The sequence below is a fragment of the Cydia amplana genome, chromosome 15 (assembly GCF_948474715.1).
Source record: "Cydia amplana chromosome 15, ilCydAmpl1.1, whole genome shotgun sequence".
NCBI lineage: Eukaryota > Metazoa > Arthropoda > Insecta > Lepidoptera > Tortricidae > Cydia > Cydia amplana.
Genome location: NC_086083.1, coordinates 8,112,506 through 8,133,201, shown reverse-complemented (window position 1 = coordinate 8,133,201; position 20,696 = coordinate 8,112,506). Strand labels below are relative to the sequence as shown.

Here is a 20,696-nt window from a genome sequence, read left to right as displayed (position 1 = left end):
AAATGGAAATTTCTCTGCCTCTTTATCACTGGCATATACAAGAGTGAGATTGACAGTAAGGCAGATACCGAAATATCAATTTTAAGGCTGCCAGTTTTATCTTTAGCGACGCTACCTCTCTACCTCTCAACCATGTGCTTCTTTTCATACAAATAACTTTACAAACGAAGTCATCGGTGGTCATCGGGCATAAACTGGTTCTTTTATTTCTTAGAAACCCTGAATGTTTTACAAATGAAGTATATTTATGAATTACTTAATACGTATATTTATTTATTTAATCTATATTGCACAAAAGAAAAACTTTATAGTATAAAATGTGCGTTAATCTAAATACCGCTTACTGACTCCAGAAAAATCATATAGCATGTTGCAATAAACATTAGCAAATAGTAATATAATTACCTACCTATTGCGGATTTCGATTTCATAGTATTAGTAATTGTAATCGGACTAAACATAAATTGTAAGTTGGTTATGACTGATGTGACGCAAATCGTGTTGGTCGGTTGATTTGTGTCTAAATAAAAGCTTGTAAAAACAGAAACAATTGGTTGGTTGGTGTGTAGTTATTTAAGTCTTAAATTAAAGATCACGACTCGTTTCAACGAGAATCTGAGCTTTTAAGTACAAAAATACACAATTCAACCCGTGTTTCGCCTCTCTTGTATTTAAAGTAATTTTTGCTTACCTTACAGACGTACGTATGGTAGCTGATCTGTACCATCCTTAATTCTCTGGATGTTGACTTTAAATGGAAAGCGCAGCGCGAAACCACCTTTTCATACAAACGTAGTCCCTTTGAAATTATTATAATAATAAATAATAAATATATTTATTTTTACCTCACAAAGGATACATTTAACAATATTATGATCGACTACACCTACATCTATGCCCATCATTTGACTTTTTCCGATGTATATATTATGTATATTATTATATGAAATAGAAGTGAAAAACAAATTCCATATTTTTTTTAATGCTCCTCTTATAATCCCGAATGACATAATCGATAAAAATACGAAGGCCTATGGCATAGCTGTGGTCGATATACATCAAATTGTGTCATAATATTTTGATTAGTGTAAATATTTTACTAATTTCAAGAGAGGAAAATGGGGACTACGTTTGTATGTGTTTGTACGCTGTCGTCCAGTTTCGTTTTAACTGATAATAAACCTTACTGCCAAGGCATAGGATCCACCGACGGACAGCTAAGAGGCTTCTTATATACAGGTTGGTCCAAACCTCGACATCCAAAATTTTTTTTAGATTTCTCGCATCGTGGGCTATCAGAATATACCCCATGTATGTTAGCCGATTTTTCGTAGTTTTCGAGTTATGAATTTTTGAACTTTTGTTAAGAAATTTAATTAAAAAAAACTATTGAACTTTTTTGAATGTTTCTTTTTGTAACATAATCCTGCTCAAACGGCGCAGTAGCTTAAAAAAATGCAGCATCCTCACTTGACTGCAACTTGGAAAAAAAAGACAAAAGTCAAAGATTTACGTTCAAACATGTCAAGTTTAGATTTTGCGCTTACCTAAATAATTTCTTAACAAAAGTTAGAAGTTTAAAAATTCATAACTCGAAAACTACGAAAAATCGGCCAACATACATGGGATATATTCTGATAGCCCACGATTAGAGGAATCTAAAAAAATTTTTTGGATGTCGAGGTTTGGACCACCCTGTATATGTAGGCTGCATCTAGGCTGGGTGACTTTGACACCGGAAGCTTTTAGCTAGATGAGATATCCGGAAGATTAAGGCGGCCATCTTGCTTCCGGTAAATTTAATGTAATATTTAATACTCTAAGATTAAGAGTCCCAGCAAGCTCGGCCGAATTTCACCTTCCCATACAAACGGAGTTTCGTTCTAATTTTAAAGATCTTGGGTTGACTTAATAAATAATTTTACTTTGAAAGTTCTTTAGATTTGAGGCCTATGTGTTGCATTCTGTAGCCACTTTCAATAATAAACCTCCCTCTTAACTTAGATGGTAAACATGGTAAATGAGAGAAACATTTGTATTTGTACTCAATATGATTTTTTTAATTTGATTTGCCGGAGCGCCGTCGGATCTAGAACCGACGGGTCTACCGCGTGACGATGGGAAGAGACCAGATGGCATGACGCTGGTTCCCTGGAGGCTGGGTCGACTACTCGTCTGGGACGCCACGTGGATACCCTCGCGCCGTCCCATCTTCCAGGGACCTCTTCTAGAGCTGGCGCTGCTGCCGATGCGGCCGAGCATCTCAAGCGGCGCAAATATGCAGCCATAGACAGCGGCTGCATGTTTGAGCCGTTTGCGGTGGAGACGCTTGGGCCGTGGGGTCAAGGCGCGCACAGCGTTTATAAGGAGTTGACCAAGCGCCTTAGGTATAGACGCAACGGGTGACTGGAAGGCTGGAGCTTACCTCGCCCAACGCATTGGCGTTGCCGTTCAGCGCGGCAACGCCGCCGGCCTTCTGGGCACCCTACCGGACGGCACAGACCTGGGGCCAATTTTTTATTTGTAGGTTTTTACTTTTTAGGTAGTTTTAGTTTAGTATGTTTATTTATTAGTTTAATTTATTTTTGTTAATTTAATGAATAAAACACATTTGATTTCAGGTGAATTCGTTCCAAATTAAACATCCTTCAGTTAGTAGGAGAAGTAGGTAGTAGAGATGACAATCGTAGAGAGTATTCGGGTAATTTCGCAAGATTGTACCTATGTTAAATTCGATATCAAAATTATTTTTCAGGCGTCAATTCTAGTTCCAGAGAGGTACATGAAAAATTGCATTCGTCGCTATAAATATATGTTTTGAAAGTAATTTTTCCATAGAAAAAACTATGACCAAAATAGTTGGTTAATGATTTAGTAACATCAAGTTCATTCACGTACTGCCCCTGAAACAAAAAATCCGATCCTGGACCAATTCAAACGTAAATTTTGACACCAAAACGATATATAGGTAAATTATGTAATTTAGTTGTCATTCGCACGTGCATTTTAAAATTCAAGTGATAACAAAATGGCATAATTTAGATATGGTTGTCAAAATGTAAGTGGGTCAAATTTAGATTCCGATATTTGACTCACACCATAGAGAAATATAGTAAGACAAGAGTGCTCACTCCATACATACATCAGTTTTGGCATAGAGAAATAAATACATAGAGTGCTCACTCCATACATCAGTTTTAGTACCAAAAAGACTATTAGCATCTAGCATCGAGTAGCGGAACTATCAGTACTGCTACTTGACAATAGATGTAGCCACCGACCGGAAAGTCTTATGCTGTTGAGATAAGACTTTCCGGTCGGTGCTACATCTATTGTCAAGTAGCAGTACTGATAGTTCCGCTACTCGATGCTAGATGTAGACACTGAAATTAATAGTCTGAACTGATGTATGGAGTGAGCACTATGTATTTTTTTCTCTATGCTTGTAATACAAGTGGAAGTCCCATTCTAACAAAGGCTGTCAAAAAGTGACATCCGCTTGTATTACAAGTTACAAGATTTTGAGAAACGGGCCACAAGTCGTACGTAACGTAAATTTTGACACCAAAATGATATATGAGTGTTTTCCAAAAAAAGTGTACATTTCATTCATGTCTTCAAAATATTGACTTCTTGGGCTCATTTTACTCAGAATCATTTGTACATTCACGCCTCATACATAAAAAAATGTGTCCAAAAATGTCCTTTCCTGATCGTCACATTCTTGTATGAAATTTTTTTTATTTGTATGAACGTGACGCACTGGAAAAAAATTTTTTCATACAAAATGTTGGGACACATTTTTTCATGTATGAGGCGTGAATGTACGAACGATTCTGAGTAAAATGAGCCCAAGAAGTCAATATTTTGAAGACATGAATGACATGTACACTTTTTTTGGAAAACGCTCATATAAGTAAATGATGTAACTTAGTTGTCATTCGCACGTGAATTTCAAAATGGCAATGATATGAATGATATGAATTTACATATCAGTTTGATGTCAAAATGTAAGTGGGTCAAATTTAGATTCCAATATTTGACTCACACCATAGAGAAATATAGTAATACAAGAGTGCTCACTCCATACTGTAAGGGTAAAAACACCAGAGCACCATTTTAAACAATATTTATTAGAGAATCACAATATATGAGAGTTAGGGACTTAGGTAATACGCGACGCCGATCACGCGCAAAAACCGATCTCTAGATGACAGCCGTCATAATGCTGCTCCATTCCCGGCTCTCGTAGTGATGTCAAGACCGCTGTTTTACGATGCCGCCTTTTAGCTCGGCCATCGCCTGACCCGACCAGCGCCCCGCAGGTCACTGTCATCAGTGCAGCCATTGAAGTCTGCCACAGCCAACGCAGTCGCAGCAAGCTGGGTCTTCACCAGGTGGATGTAGCCTCCACCAGTTCAATATTCTGCGAATTGAACAAGCACCTTTTACGCTCAGCCGATATACAAGCCTTGGTCCGTTTGAATAATTCGACTCGAGTTCCGTTGAAACGGTCTATTTCGTTATTGTCAACTTACACCAAGATATTTAGTTCTATTTCAGTCGAATTGGAGTAAGGGCTTAAGCCGACTGAACCAAATGTAAGAAAGCGTGACCAGGCTAGGTACCAAATAATCCGTGGTATGAGAGGTGTTAGGATATGCAAGTCTGCTCAGCACTTGCTTGAAATACACAAAAGGCTTAATTCACGTGCATATGACACCAAGAGGATATAAATACCAATTAATTAATTATGCAAAATAATAAAATATTGCGATGAGCGTGACATCTAGCGGCAGGTAGATAAACCACCCCCTTTTTTTGTAACACCATCTAACATAAATTATTTTCTTGTGAATAACGTCATATAACCTTGAAGGATTTATTAGATTTTGATAAATTTCTAGCATGCATATACCCATGCAGCTAACCCAAACCTTCCATTGAGCGGTGCGTTCATACTGACCGCTTAACGTAACAATGACTATTTGTGTCGTTTTAAAAGCAAAGACTTGGAACAAACTCACAATTGGCTTCTCCGTTGTAGGATGTAAGACTCCCTCGCATGCGCGCACAAAAATGCGTACAACTCGTGAGAGGCTAACATGGGACACGTCTCATGCATGTGCGGAGCTGCCTAGGCTAGGACACCACTGCCCTTGTAGGCGCAACGACCGTAGAAGTCAGCCCTTCAAGATAAGGTTGTCACGGAGCCCAGTGCACGCACTCGCTCCAACTGGGTATTTCGAACAGGCACTCCCTCCAACTCTACTGGATCCGGTACTTCGCCAGCGATCCCTAGAAGGTATAAGTGCAAGCAACCCTTTCAAGGTAACCTTGAGATCATCAGTCTTAAGGTCATTAAAATATCCTTTTGTAAACAAGGTCTCAAGCCAACCTCTCAAGGTCAACAACAAATAGTACGATACGATATAGATAAAACATTTATCGGTAGTAGAATAATGGTCCTCTTAAGGATAATATCATATCGCATGCAATGGTCCGCCTCTTAAAGCCTGCACTGCAGATACCAGGAACAAACTAGCCTGTTAAAGATAGTCTTGTATCACATGCAATGGTCCGCCTCTTAAGGCCTGCACTGCAGATATACCAGTAACAAAATTAGCCTATTAAGGATAATCTAAGCTCACATGCAACGGTCCGCCTTTTAAGGCCTGCATTGCAGCAAATACCAGTAACAACCATCCTCTTAAGGATAGTCTTATATCACATGCAATGGCCCGCCTCTTAAGGCCTACACCGCAAATACCAGTAACATCCATCCTCTTAAGGATGTCTTATATCACATGCAATGGTCCGCCTCTTAAGGCCTACACCGCAAATACCAGTAACAACCATCCTCTTAAGGATGTCTTATATCACATGCAATGGTCCACCTTTTAAGGTCTACACTGCAAATACCAGTAACAACCATCCTCTGAAGGATAGTCTTATATCACATGCAATGGTCCGCCTCTTAAGGCCTACACTGCAAATACCAGTAACAACCATCCTCTGAAGGATAGTCTTATATCACATGCAATGGTCCACCTCTTAAGGCCTACACTGCAAATACCAGTAACAACCATCCTCTGAAGGATAGTCTTATATCACATGCAATGGTCCGCCTCTTAAGGCCTACACTGCAAATACCAGTAACAACCATCCTCTGAAGGATAGTCTTATATCACATGCAATGGTCCGCCTCTTAAGGCCTACACTGCAAATACCAGTAACAACCATCCTCTGAAGGATAGTCTTATATCACATGCAATGGTCCGCCTCTTAAGGCCTACACTGCAAATACCAGTAACAACCATCCTCTGAAGGATAGTCTTATATCACATGCAATGGTCCACCTCTTAAGGCCTACACTGCAAATACCAGTAACAACCATCCTCTGAAGGATAGTCTTATATCACATGCAATGGTCCGCCTCTTAAGGCCTACACTGCAAATACCAGTAACAACCATCCTCTGAAGGATAGTCTTATATCACATGCAATGGTCCACCTCTTAAGGCCTACACTGCAAATACCAGTAACAACCATCCTCTGAAGGATAGTGACAAGCAACAGGCCGCTCCTTAAAGCCTCTGTTGCGATTACCGGCGCCAGGAAGTAGCCTATTAAGGATAGCATCCCTTGCCAAGACTAAAGTAACAGCCCTTCTTAAAGAGCACATAATAATTAAAGCTCTATAGCAGACATTGAAGAGAGTAAGTAATATAAATAAAATAATCACTCAGTTCTCAATCCGAGTGTCTAATAAAATTAATCAAGCACAATGTGTTTATTTTAGTCGGCAAACCCGTTAACAAAACACATAAGTATGACAACAGTAACCCAGTTCTAAATCTGGGATAAAACAAAATCACAACTCGATTCCAAACTCGAGAGTAAGTAATATAAATAAAATAATCACTCAGTTCTCAATCCGAGTGTCTAATAAAATTAATCAACCACAACGTGTTTATTTTAGTCGCCAAACCTGTTAACAAAACACATAAGTATGACAACAGTAACCCAGTTCTAAATCTGGGATAAACAAAATCACAACTCGATTCCAAACTCGAGAGTAAGTAATATAAATAAAATAATCACTCAGTTCTCAATCCGAGTGTCTAATAAAATTAATCAAGCACAATGTGTTTATTTTAGTCGGCAAACCTGTTAACAAAACACATAAGTATGACAACAGTAACCCAGTTCTAAATCTGGGATAAAACAAAATCACAACTCGATTCCAAACTCGAGAGTAAGTAATATAAATAAAATAATCACTCAGTTCTCAATCCGAGCGTCTAATAAAATTAATCAAGCACAATGTGTTTATTTTAGTCGGCAAACCTGTTAACAAAACACATAAGTATGACAACAGTAACCCAGTTCTAAATCTGGGATAAAACAAAATCACAACTCGATTCCGAACTCGAGAGTAAGTAATATAAATAAAATAATCACTCAGTTCTCAATCCGAGTGTCTCATAAAATTATATCTCAGTTCCTAATCTGAGAATATACACGTAGTCAGTTCTTAATCTGAAAACGGTACCTGAAATAACAGCATTTGCCCTTAACATGGGAAATATAAAATAATAAGCAGTTGCTACTATGCAACCAATTGTAAATGATCATGTGCAACTTGGCTTGCCTCTTCCGTGCCCCTAAATAAAGGCCACACTCTTACTATACCAACAGTTGTATACAACTTCAAAGTTCATGTTATCGAGGTTCCTCTCTTACCCAGGTTCGCCTTATCGAGGTTTCACAAATTGTATTTTTCAACCATCATGAAGTGTATATTGATAATGACCAATCAGTCAAATCATGGCACATATGCTTAAACCATAAAGCTTCCAATCCCAAGACACACATGGTTGATTTTCTCCAGCTGTGCATGTGCATTTTATGTGTAGATAACTCAACACATCATCATCCAGGTTAACTTATACCTGCACAAAACTAAATAATTTTGTTAAATGCCATGCAAGCACACATTGTAAGATAAATGAGTTCATAACATAATAAACCACAATTTATGCATTTTTCAAAACAATGAAATACATACTTAGTGAACCCATAAAATTTGTGAAACATATTATTATTTGATTTATGAAACCCAGAAGTAATAAAAGTGTACTGTTTATTAATGCAAACGGTACCATAACACACTACAAGTTCAGACGAAAACCGTCAATAACTTCAAACAGTAGCTCATGACATGATATTCTTCGGTCAATGTTCATTAGCAGTGAATGGGTTAAAATAGTTATTTGGAAAGCTTTAACCAAGCTATTTAACTTCGTTTAATATTCACCCATAAAACACTTATCGGACTGGAACGTTTAGAGTCCAGTCGCACTTGTATGTAAAAGACATGTATCATGTAGACCGTCAATATCCATATTGACTCCTGAAAGTATTTACCTCGCTTACCATTAGCAACAACCTGCTTTAGCAGTGTCATACTCAGCTCAGTAAATATCTTGTTCAATATGTCCATCTCGTTGACAAGATTTTAACCTTGGAAATTCATCAAACTTCATCAGTAATAAAGTTTTGTTATAATGAAATGCATCTGAAACATACTGTTAGAACACAAATGATTATCATTGTCAATAACTCAAACACTTGACAATGTCATGCCAATAACTTTCATTAGTTTGGTAAGTCTGTTTAAATATATGTCTTTTGTTCATTTTATAACATGACATTTTGTGAAAAATATTTGCAATGCAAACTTAAACCAACATCCCAATGAACAAAACAACAACCACAACATACTATAAGCTGTATGCAATTAATTTGTATAAACATTCATAACATTTTTCATACATAGAACCAATCAATAATATGTACAGACAGAAATTTTCTCAACATCTCAAATGATTTACTGCTTTATTTATCAGTATGTCTGCAGCTTAATGTTAATTGCAAAGATGCAGGAGGTTATATGTGATATGAACTGTCTTTTAAAATATTCAGTCCGAGGAGGCTCCGGAAACATGGAGCGACTACTTTTGTCACAGACAATACTAACCAGCTACAAATAACTGTCACCTTTCGCTTATTCACAAAGCGCACTTTACCAACCCACAGTCAATGTAACACATACTAACCGTTAGTATACATGTACAACATGAACAAGCATTTTATTTCTAAATAAATACCTCATTCTCCATGACATCAGAGATTAAGTATCAACATATTTTCTCCATATAATGAATTAGTTGAACACTTGGACATATTATACCTGGCATCCATAACCAACTAACTTTGAAATATTATCCATGTCCATTTGGGTTCATTATAGAGGCCTGACCCGATAGTCACTCTAGTGCGTTCAACGACGGTATGGTCGTTCAATTCAAGAATCATTGCTGTCAAATTTCTGGAAATTACACAAACCAAAAACACACCAACAAAGCATTATTTCAGTTGCAATAAGCATGTGTAATATCACACACACACACATATGAAACAACAAGTAATTTCTCCTCATTGTCGTTGTAACCAATATTCCAGTGTTTTTGAAAACTTGTAATCTATTTTAATTTGACTGAAAGGATAAAGTATTAAATAGCACTCATTGTTAATCATGAAAGCATAATACCAACATACATATAGTATCAATCAAGGCTAAGTTTACATTACCAAACTTGTTTTGTATGCTTTTTACTTGAATGTAAATTTCACCACGACACAAACTTTAGAAAATGATCATAGCATTTTGTTAATATGTCATGTAGACATACTTAATCACATTATGTTATGTATCTGAAAGCACATAGATTACAAAAATAACACAACATATAAGTGAGGCAGTGAATATTTACCACTATGGCCCCGGAGGGCCCGGAGCATTGTTAGGTGTTGGATCAACACAGACTTCTTACCTGAGTTAACTTTTACCTGAGTTACTCTGTAATCCCAAGGATTTATTTTATTCATACCAATATCAAAATTCAAGAGTACCTAATGGTATCTGTCAGCTTATATCTTGTGATCTTCTGCTGTGAATATTGTAATATACATACATGCCAGCAGCCTTATTACACTGTCAATATGTATTATTTTTGACAGTCATGATCATTGATGTACATAAACTGAAATAGGTATCTGAAATCAAACACAAAACACACAAAACACACGGCAAAGGTACGATACGCCAGCCAATAGCCGGCACAGGTTAGTTTTGTAGGCTATTCTTGTAGGTATGATTTTGACACCAATCTTGGACTTTGTATATTTAAGTCCCTAACTGATGAGTGGTGTTGGTGCATTTACTCATTACAATCAGATTAACGATCAGAACAATGAAACAAGGAAGGACTACGCGCGGTAAATTTCGTAATGTCAATTTCGACAAATTATATCGTAGTAGGCGGGAATCCACTATCGCACTTCTGAAGCTGTAAGGGTAAAAACACCAGAGCACCATTTTAAACAATATTTATTAGAGAATCACAATATATGAGAGTTAGGGACTTAGGTAATACGCGACGCCGATCACGCGCAAAAACCGATCTCTAGATGACAGCCGTCATAATGCTGCTCCATTCCCGGCTCTCGTAGTGATGTCAAGACCGCTGTTTTACGATGCCGCCTTTTAATACATACATCAGTTTTGGTACCAAAAATACTATTAATTTCAGTATCTACATCTAGCATCGAGTAGCGGAAGTATCAGTACTGCTATCAGTAGGTGCTACATCTATTGTCAAGTAGCAGTACTAATATTTCGGTTACTCGATGCTAGATGTAGACACTGAAATTAATAGTCTTTTTGGTACCAAAACTGATGTATGGAGTGAGCAATCTATGTATATTTTTCTCTATGCTCACACTAACATACGTATTAATAGAGCAAGTTAAATAAAAGCTTGTAAAAACTAAAATAACATAGGTACCTTCAACACTTCACACTTTTTGGTGACATTGTACAATGAATCAAATACACTTCTAAGAAATACATGATTGCACGGTTTAGATATCTGCAGTTTAGAAACTTCTTTTCCATTTGCAATTAGTATCATCTTTCCCTGAAAATTAAAAGTGGTATTTTTCAGAAGTGTACAAAAATCGATGAATATTTAGATTTTTATAATCTCAGCGTTACAAACAGAATCATATTAACGTATACTATCCAAATTAATGAATAATTATAGGTTAACTGTAGGTTAATTAGTGTTGGCTAAGACTCAAATCCTTTGATTTTTTTGTTTGACTTGACTCAGTTTTTCAACTCGTTACAGTTGACACCTTTTTAGAGAACTCTCAATATTATTACAAATTTCATGTTTCTCGTGTAAAATTCACGCCTATTTTATTTACTGTCAAAACATTTATAATTGTTGACGGAGTCTTTATTCGGACTCGAGTTTCCACCAATAGTCCATAATTACCTTAGCTGGTGAGCAGGTTTTCAGGACAGTAGTATTGACAGTAACGCTGCCAGGCCCTGATATACGGACATTTATAGCGGTGCAGTCCTTAGCTTTCGGTGAATGGCACACCGAAAACGAAGTAATCCGTAACGCAAAAGGACCCTTAAAATATGATAAATAAAATAACTCTAGTACTTACATATTAATAGTACTCATTGGCAAAATACGTATATTATGTATCTTGTCCCAATGTCCCCCATACCAGTATGCAAATAGACAAAGTAATTCAACACAAAGAAAATTGTTTGGAAAAAGCGGCCAAGTGCGAGTCGGACTCGCTCATAAAGGGTCCGTATTTAGGGGATTTATGACGTATTCAAAAAAACTACTTAATAGATCTCGTTCAAACCAATTTTCGGTGGAAGTTTGCATGGTGTACATCATATAGTTTTTTTAGTTTTATCATTCTCTTATTTTACAAGTTACAGGGGGGGGGGGGGCACACATTTTACCACTTTGGAAGTATCTCTCGCGCAAACTATTCAGTTCAGAAAAAAAATGAGTTTCAGTTCTAAGTATGGCGAGCACCCAAAATTTATTGTTTTTTTTTCTATTTTTGTGTGAAAATCTTAATGCGGTTCACAGAATACATCTACTTACCAAGTTTCAACAGTTCTTATAATTTCGGAAAAAAGTGGCTGTGATATACGGACGGACGGACAGACAGACAGACAGGACGAATCCATAAGGCTTCCGTTTTTTGCCATTTGACTACGGAACCCTAAAAATGCAACTGTGTATGATTTGCATAGAGCATCGGAGAGCAATGATGAACTTTGCATAAGTTTAATTTAAATAAATGAATCATAATATATTTTTTAAAGATAAAACTTACATAGGCTTTGTTTTCCACACATAGTACCATTGATGCGGAAATAATAATATAAAATATATTTATTTTCAGCATTTCAAATGTGCTTCACTAACAAGCACCGAAATCAAAAATGATCGCAATATTTTTTAAATATGCTAAATCATTTAAAAGTAAACGTTTACCGTATCTGATGGCAAGCGTGGTTGAACGCAGATTACAGAAGTGTAATTGGAACAATAACAGTTTTGAATAAAAATAGAAATATAAAATAAATATAAATATAAATGTAAGATTTACATTCAAGTATATTTTCGGTTACTTTGTATGTAACTTTGGTAGGAAGAGCAGGTTCTCCTGCCACAAGTATAATTCTACTTACTTGGAGATTCCAACCATAATTTGTTGTGCACAATATTGTAACCAATAAACGCTTTTTGATTTTTAAATTGTTTATTCGTGGCAAAAAACAGATAAAAAGAGAAACAATAAACAAACATAAATTACACATAACATTACAATGTATAACATTACATAACATAACACATAAATTAGCCACGAAATGCTCCCGGCTCAGCATGGTGTTAGTCTGGATGGGCCAACGCTGGTCTTCCGTCGAGGCCATAACCGAGTGAAGCACGGAAATTACATTAAAAGAGATTTAAAAAGCGGCCAAGTGCGAGTCGGACTCGCCCATGAAGGGTTCCGTATTTAGGCGATTTATGACGTATAAAAAAAAAACTACTTACTAGATCTCGTTCAAACCAACTTTCGGTGGAAGTTTACATGGTAATGTACATCATATATTTTTTTTAGTTTTATCATTCTCTTATTTTAGAAGTTACAGGGGGGGGGGACACACATTTTACCACTTTGGAAGTGTCTCTCGCGCAAACTATTCAGTTTAGAAAAAAATGATATTAGAAACCTCAATATCATTTTTGAAGACCTATCCATAGATACCCCACACGTATGGGTTTGATGAAAAAAAATTTTTTGAGTTTCAGTTCGAAGTATGGGGAACCCCAAAAATTTATTGTTTTTTTTCTATTTTTGTGTGAAAATCTTAATGCGGTTCACAGAATACATCTACTTACCAAGTTTCAACAGTATAGTTCTTATAGTTTCGGAGAAAAGTGGCTGTGACATACGGACGGACAGACGGACAGACGGACAGACAGACAGACATGACGAATCTATAAGGGTTCCGTTTTTTGCCATTTGGCTACGGAACCCTAAAAAGGAGTAATAAACAATGGCAATAAAACAAATTGGAAATAATAAAATAAAAACTAAAACGTGAACGCGCCACATTTAGGCAGTCAAAAGCCCTGGAAAAATGAACCAAGCAGAACCAACAGAGTGCACATTCCCTTATCATTCCACAATGATTCACGGTTAGTTTTACACATAGACTAGGAATCCTCTAGACGGAGTTTAGAGCAATTATTTCATGAAACCGATGCTGCCAAAAATACTGGGGTGCGAGGGACGAGGTGAGCGAGTCCCGTGCCGTGATTGGTCCGTTCAAAGACACGGACGTCACACAAAGACACTTTGACTCGAAGATGGGTTTTACAAGACTTATATCGACTGGGATATGAACCGTGATTACCTTTTGTACCTCTAAGCACCACGTGCACCATCCCACTAACCCGTTGAACCGGGTTAACCGGTTAAACCTGGAGTTACCTTGGTTACCAATACAATACAATTTAACACTACGTTTAACCGCTTAACCTCGGGTTAGTGGGATGGTGCAAGTGACCCTTAATCAGAGATGCGATTTATTTGAAATACTTCTATTTAAAATGCAAATACAAAATGCAAAATACCTATTTTGTATTTTGCATTTAAATGCCTTTTAGTAAAAAACATTTTGTATTTTATTTGAAATACTTTTCGAGATGTATTTTGCATTTTTAATATTCATTTCAAAATGCAAAATACTTTGTGGTTAAGTTTAGTCAACATTACCAGTCAAACAAAATGAAATGAATGAATGACGCTTGTATTGCAGAATTTGACCGATAGAGGCGCCTGCTAGCCATGCGCGCCCTTTTTAGGGTTCCGTACCCAAAGGGTAAAAACGGGACCCTATTACTAAGACTCCGCTGTCCGTCCGTCCGTCCGTCCATCCGTCCGTCCGTCCGTCCGTCCGTCCGTCCATCCGTCCGTCCGTCCGTCCGTCCGTCCGTCTGTCACCAGGCTGTATCTCACGAACCGTGATAGCTAGACAGTTGAAATTTTCACAGATGGTGTATTTCTGTTGCCGCTATAACAACAAATACTAAAAACAGAATAAAATAAACATTTAAGTGGGGCTCCCATACAACAAACGTGATTTTTGACCGAAGTTAAGCAACGTCGGGCGGGGTCAGTACTTGGATGGGTGACCATTTTTTAGGGTTCCGTACCCAAAGGGTAAAAACGGGACCCTATTACTAAGACTCCGCTGTCCGTCCGTCCGTCCGTCCGTCCGTCTGTCACCAGGCTGTATCTCACGAACCGTGATAGCTAGACAGTTGAAATTTTCACAGATGATGTATTTCTGTTGCCGCTATAACAACAAATACTAAAAACAGAATAAAATAAAGATTTAAGTGGGGCTCCCATACAACAAACGTGATTTTTGACCGAAGTTAAGCAACGTCGGGCGGGGTCAGTACTTGGATGGGTGACCGTTTTTTTGCTTGTTTTGCTCTATTTTTTGTTGATGGTGCTGAACCCTCCGTGCGCGAGTCCGACTCGCACTTGGCTGGTTTTTTGCTTGTTTTGCTCTATTTTTTGTTGATGGTGCGGAACCCTCCGTGCGCGAGTCCGACTCGCACTTGGCCGGTTTTTTTCTTCTTTGGTCGGAGTGCGCGCCTTATAGCCGGTTTAGACTCGCGACTCGGCTCGCGGCGCGTCTCGTGGCTCGCCTCGACACACTCGCGTTCGGCTTGTCATTCGGTTATAAACCTTATGCCGTGCCGTTAGTGTTTAAATTATATTAGCTCGACGAGCTTGCGAGCTACGAGACGAGCCGCGAGCCCATTGATACGCGTATTGATAAATATGACCAAAATGTCATGCATAAGGTGCCATGTTATTAGACGTTTTTGTTCGGCTCGGCATTGTGTCACTATTTCTCATGATAAATACCTAAAATAAATAAAAATATCTGAGATTTTGTCAAAAGGTATTTTATTTTGAAAAAGTATTTTGAAAATACCTATTTTGCATTTAGCATTTGAAATACAAAACGCAAAACTATTTGGTATTTTGCATTTGAAATAGTAAATCTGAAAAGTATTTTGCATTTTGTATTTAAATGCTTTTTTAAAACCATTTTGTACATCTCTGCCCTTAATGTTGCAAGTTTCGTTGCGTTTCAAAATAAAGTGTAGGTAGTAGTATAGTGGTCAGGATGTTAGCCGCATAAGCTGACGACGCGGGTTCGATTCCCGCTTCGGCCACCGGTGGATTTGGTCACATTTTCTTTAGTGCATGATATCTATTTCAGTTTATAAGTATAGTAAAGGTGAAAAATATGTACCTACACATGTCTTCATCTTAATGCATTGCATAGTGGTAGGATCCGTATGTATGTGGTATACGCGTGCGTCCGTGAGGGACAAAACATAGGTAATGTGACACTATAATTGGTCAAACTTATTTGTAGCCCACCATAATCCATACTAATTTATGGTGGGGAATAAAAAAAAAGTGAGACTGTGACAAGGACAAACAAGGAGGCTTTCGCTGCTACTCCTACTGAAAGATACATAAGACTATCCCATTTGGTCATTTCCCCCCACCCCTCATGCCTGATCCAGTTAAAATACTAGATTCATGATGCATTGATACGTTAAAAATATCGATGACGCAAATCGTTTAGAGCAAAATCTATGACTCTCTGAAATCGAAGTATCTATCCATTTTCATTGATACTTTTTGTAAGTACATTCCAAATGTACGAATGATATTTGCAAAAAAAAAAAAAATCTAGAGGCGCTTGAAAAGTTTTAAAATAAATTTATTTTTGAACATCTTTTTTAACATTATTAAACTATTTCACCGTTACCATTTTCAATTATCAAATAATAGTCCGTGTCGATGTCCGAAGTGGATCTTCTATCTCTCTCCATGTTACGTGGAGCTGTAATTAGGTATGTTATATAATAAATATCTGGGCGACCGAGCTTTGCTCGGAAAACATATAAAAACTCAAAAATGCGCGTTTTCCCAGAGATAAGACCTAGATAGATCGTTTTTTCGTCTCCGAAAACCCCCATAAGGCAAATTTTATCGAAATCATTTGAGCCTTTCAGAGATCCCCGATATACAAGAATTGCTCATTTAAAGGTATAGATATACATGGAGGCCAATTTCAATTTATCTAGATTAGCTAGAACCCTAAATGGCGTAACAATCACGGAGCGTGACTGTACCTTTTAATAATACTAATTTACCTTGTAAAGCTTCTCTGATGAGTCGTTCTATATAATTGTCCGATTCTTGTGACACTTTTGGTTCGTAGTATTCACTCCTCGGTACATAATTGTACTTGAAATGTGAACTAGGCTTTCCAAAATATTTTCTCCATGAGACTGGTACGGCGATATATGCTGTAAATTATATGCCGATTTTTATCTTGTTGTAACTTTTTTTTCGTCACAATTCTATATTTTGTGTAAGGTGTCCCCTAATATTTATTTATTTAATATAGTTCCCTATTATGTAAAATAAGAGTATAAGCGCAATTTCGTTGTATGTCAAATCTTCCTCTGAGTTAGGAATATGTATTTATATACGTATAGTATTTATTTTCGTAACTCAACGGAACTGAAATATTCATTTCAATGTAAATACAATTTGTATTTTTAACTTAGTATCCCAGAAATACAAAAAGTATCATAATTAGTCATTCGCACTATACGGATGGCACGTGCTTTACCGAGACTGAGGGCCTACCGCGAACCACGTTCGACGTGTTACCTCCCTGTCACACTTACGTACGAATTTACAAGTGCGACAGAGAGGCAACACGTAGAATGTGGTTCGCGGTAGGCGCTCTGATCGCTTTTTTATCCTTTCGTATCCGTAAAGATAAAGTTTTATGACTAATCTGTGTAAAATATATTTCGTCAACTATACAACAAATAGTAAGTACATATAGGAGCCATGTAGGGTAAATTCTAGGTTACACTCGTAACTATATTCAATGTCTAAGTAAAAAACATTAAGTACAAATTCCAGGATTTGTTATTCATAAACATATTTTTGCGTTAGTTACTTTTTTGAAGTGAAAACTTCTTTAGCGGCGCTATGTACTTTTTGTGATGGGGAAAAAATTTTAAACTCGCGAGAGCGTAAGACGTAAGATGTCATTGAGTTTTCACTTCTGTCGGCACTCCCGGAGTGCAACCCGTTGTTTTTTTTTGTGTAGCCTATTTCGTGTCCCATGCACTACTGGGCAAAGGCTTCCCCTTTCCTTCGCCACTCATCATGGTTTGTTGCATGTTCCTGTTATCCTGTTAATTACTTACTTAATAATTATTCTTACCATTACTTTGCGAAATTGGCGACGCTTCCAAGGGTAGTGCTATCTGAAATTTTAATAAAGAAGCGTTAAAATTATAGAGACGGACTAGCCTAACTCTACATGGCATTTATGGCAATGACACAATGTTACAATCTCATCATTAATAACAAATTTCCACGAAAATATGACATTTATAAAGACATTCCCTCACTTTGTTTTGTTCGAATCGGTGAGAAGTTAGCTTAGATGGACTATATGCTATAGTTTCAGCAATCAAAAGCAATTTTTTTTTTCCTACGATTGAAAATCAATAAGAAATATACTTACCTACGCTCGTGGACGGAATAGCCGCTATTGACCTTATACTATCTTATAATACTATCGCATAATTATGTTCTGAATCAAGTACAGTTAAGGTATTCAATATCGATATCGATACACACCGCGTATTTGCGTGAGTGTGTGTTTTCAAATATATTAAACTAGAAGTATTTTAAACTTACCATGAATGCTATGACACCAATAGTTAATAGTCCCATATTTTTCTACACTAAGCTTGAATTCACTACCTTTGGTTGGCACATGAATTTAGTCTTAAATACATTTGAGAAAATTATTCAAAGGCAATTATAAAAACATGAAAGTAATTTCCGTGGCATGTATTGTATAATTACCTCATTAAGTTAAGACTGTTACAACATAAGTGGCTTTCCATTAGAGAAGGGTCCTTATGCACAGTGAGCATTAGTACCCTTTAGGGATGGAAGCATGGAACGCCACATTATATAAAATAATAGATAATAGGTCAATAGGTGCGATAGAACTAGCGATAGAAGACATTAAACAATAATTATTTGGAGTAGAACAAAAATGTACTTATGTATAAGATGTTACGATCGCTCGCGCTTATTGGAGCGCGCAAGATGCACTTGCACTGCATGTCGTATCATATTAGTTATATAAAACTTAATATTACTACACGCTCTTTTGAATATACTGTTAATGACCTAATTTACGGTTATAATTGCATTTTGTAATTGGTCGTTCATGTGTCAACATTCATTAGGAACCTATTTATACGCTCGGATCAGAAATCGATTAATTATCGGATTACAAAACACATTTATGGTTATTTCTCGTTTGTTTTTTGCAAAACTTAGCAACATCTACTTATCCTGGGGTCCCGTTGTTTCCCATAAAATTTTAAGTCATACTCTGGTCATACTGTATTGTGTGTGTCATATTATCATTATACTCATAAAACTGATACCGTAAACATTTCAGGATTTTCGTTAGGTTATCCTATAAATAGGTTAGGTTAGGTTAGGTTTGTTTTATGGCAATCCTGAAATCCTAACGAAAATGCGGGCAAACAATACATTACCTATGGCTTACATTTGACAAATATAATAGGTATGTAATGTTGCTTGACTAAGTTAAAAAGAGATCTGCAGCTACACCATTATTTATAGAGGTTGTAAAAGTTTTATCTATACAAAAGTATACAAACTCGAATCAGAAATAACTCAAAATAATCCTGGGGTTTAAAAAGAACACATTTTAGATGCTCGGGCATTGTGCACTTTACCACACAAAACCGACGCGAACTCGGAGTACACTGCATTACTTATTTTTACACGAATATTCCGCCAGCCGGTACACTCGGCCGCAGCCATCCGTCACGCCACCTGCTCTTTTATTAAACGTACAGTCGGCTATAATTTGCTTCGTAGTAATAGAATTGTGAACGCTTGCGGAAGTGTAATTTTGAAATGCCGGGTTTCTCGTAGGTGGAAGCAAATAGGTACTATTTTATTAAGATGTGAACTAGGTTCCCAACTACATATTTCAATTTTGATGTAATGTTCTCGATTGTTTCTTACTCTAAAAAAATGTATATTTGGTTTGTATAAAATGTACAGAGGTCGTGTCATGAAAAGGTAATTCTCATTTAGGTGTCAAAATCGTATCCTATCGTATTTCAGTTCCGTAAAATCACCTAAGTATAGTCTAAAATCTCTCAATGTGGTCCAAACCTAACTTTAAGATCTTCGTTCAGATGTGATTATTATTTCAATTTTGCAGTTGTAACTTCAAAGGGAAAATAATTTAATTTAAGGAAGAAAACACTAAGACAATATCAAATATAATATTGGCTTGATACTTCATTACTTGTTTGATTTGTTATGACCATACTCGTAGATGTAGTACTGGGGCCCATTCTCGAATGATATTAGTCTAATATCGTTAGAGAAATGGGCCCCTGGGGCCCATTACTAGAACGCTATCGGTATTAGTCTAATATTATTAGTGTGTTGCCGTGGTAACCCCGTGACTTGACAGTTCAAGTACTAATAATACATATGAGTACCTATAGTCTAATACCGTTCGAGACATCGGCACCTGGGGCCCGTTTCTCAAAAGCTTGTAACTTGTTATACAAGCGGATGTCACTTTTTGATAGCTTCTGTCAGAAAGGGACTTACAGTCGGGTGGTTTTACGGTTTATAATTCGTATCCAAAAAGTTGGCACGATCATAGAATTAATATGACTAGAACAACTGTCAATCTTCAAAAGTGCGACCAAAAATGAAATGCAAGTGTGTGCGTAAATTGTCTATGTGGGATCAAAAATAGTGATGACATGTTACAACATATTAATAATCTGTCGATGTTTGATTGCTTTATCGACTACTTTTTCAAATGTGTTATTTTAAACTTTAAAATTCTACGACATAATGACGTATAAATAACACTTGCACTGCGTGTGCTATCAAAATCGTTGCAGACTTATTTTAATGTAACTCTTACTGTGTTGGTAAGTGAAGTTTAAATTTACCGCTAAACATGAGCACCTTCAAAAAGGTATAACAATCGTTATTATTGGAAGACGGTTATAAAAGCTAATA

General features: G+C 36.8%; 1 protein-coding gene across 1 annotated transcript; it reads right to left on the bottom strand.

Annotated features, from left to right (window-relative positions):
- Positions 1-16,306: 16,306 nt before the first annotated feature.
- Positions 16,307-18,389, bottom strand: LOC134654797 (uncharacterized). Its single transcript, XM_063510267.1, has 4 exons — positions 18,291-18,389; positions 17,809-17,851; positions 16,715-16,870; positions 16,307-16,401 (listed from the first exon to the last, which is right to left on the bottom strand). The coding sequence occupies exons 1-4, from the start codon at positions 18,324-18,326 to the stop codon at positions 16,307-16,309; spliced, it is 330 nt and encodes a 109-aa protein (XP_063366337.1). The 5' UTR covers positions 18,327-18,389.
- Between the last annotated feature and the right edge of the window lie 2,307 nt (positions 18,390-20,696).

Bases quoted from the DNA above. Each gene is read 5' to 3' on its own strand.
- LOC134654797 (XM_063510267.1), bottom strand. From the start codon at position 18,326: ATGGGACTATTAACTATTGGTGTCATAGCATTCATG. The intron at 17,852-18,290 runs GTAAGTTTAAAA...TTAAAATTTCAG, and splicing joins TTGGTGTCATAGCATTCATG to ATAGCACTACCCTTGGAAGC. The intron at 16,871-17,808 runs GTAAGAATAATT...TATAATTTACAG, and splicing joins GCCAATTTCGCAAAGTAATG to CATATATCGCCGTACCAGTC.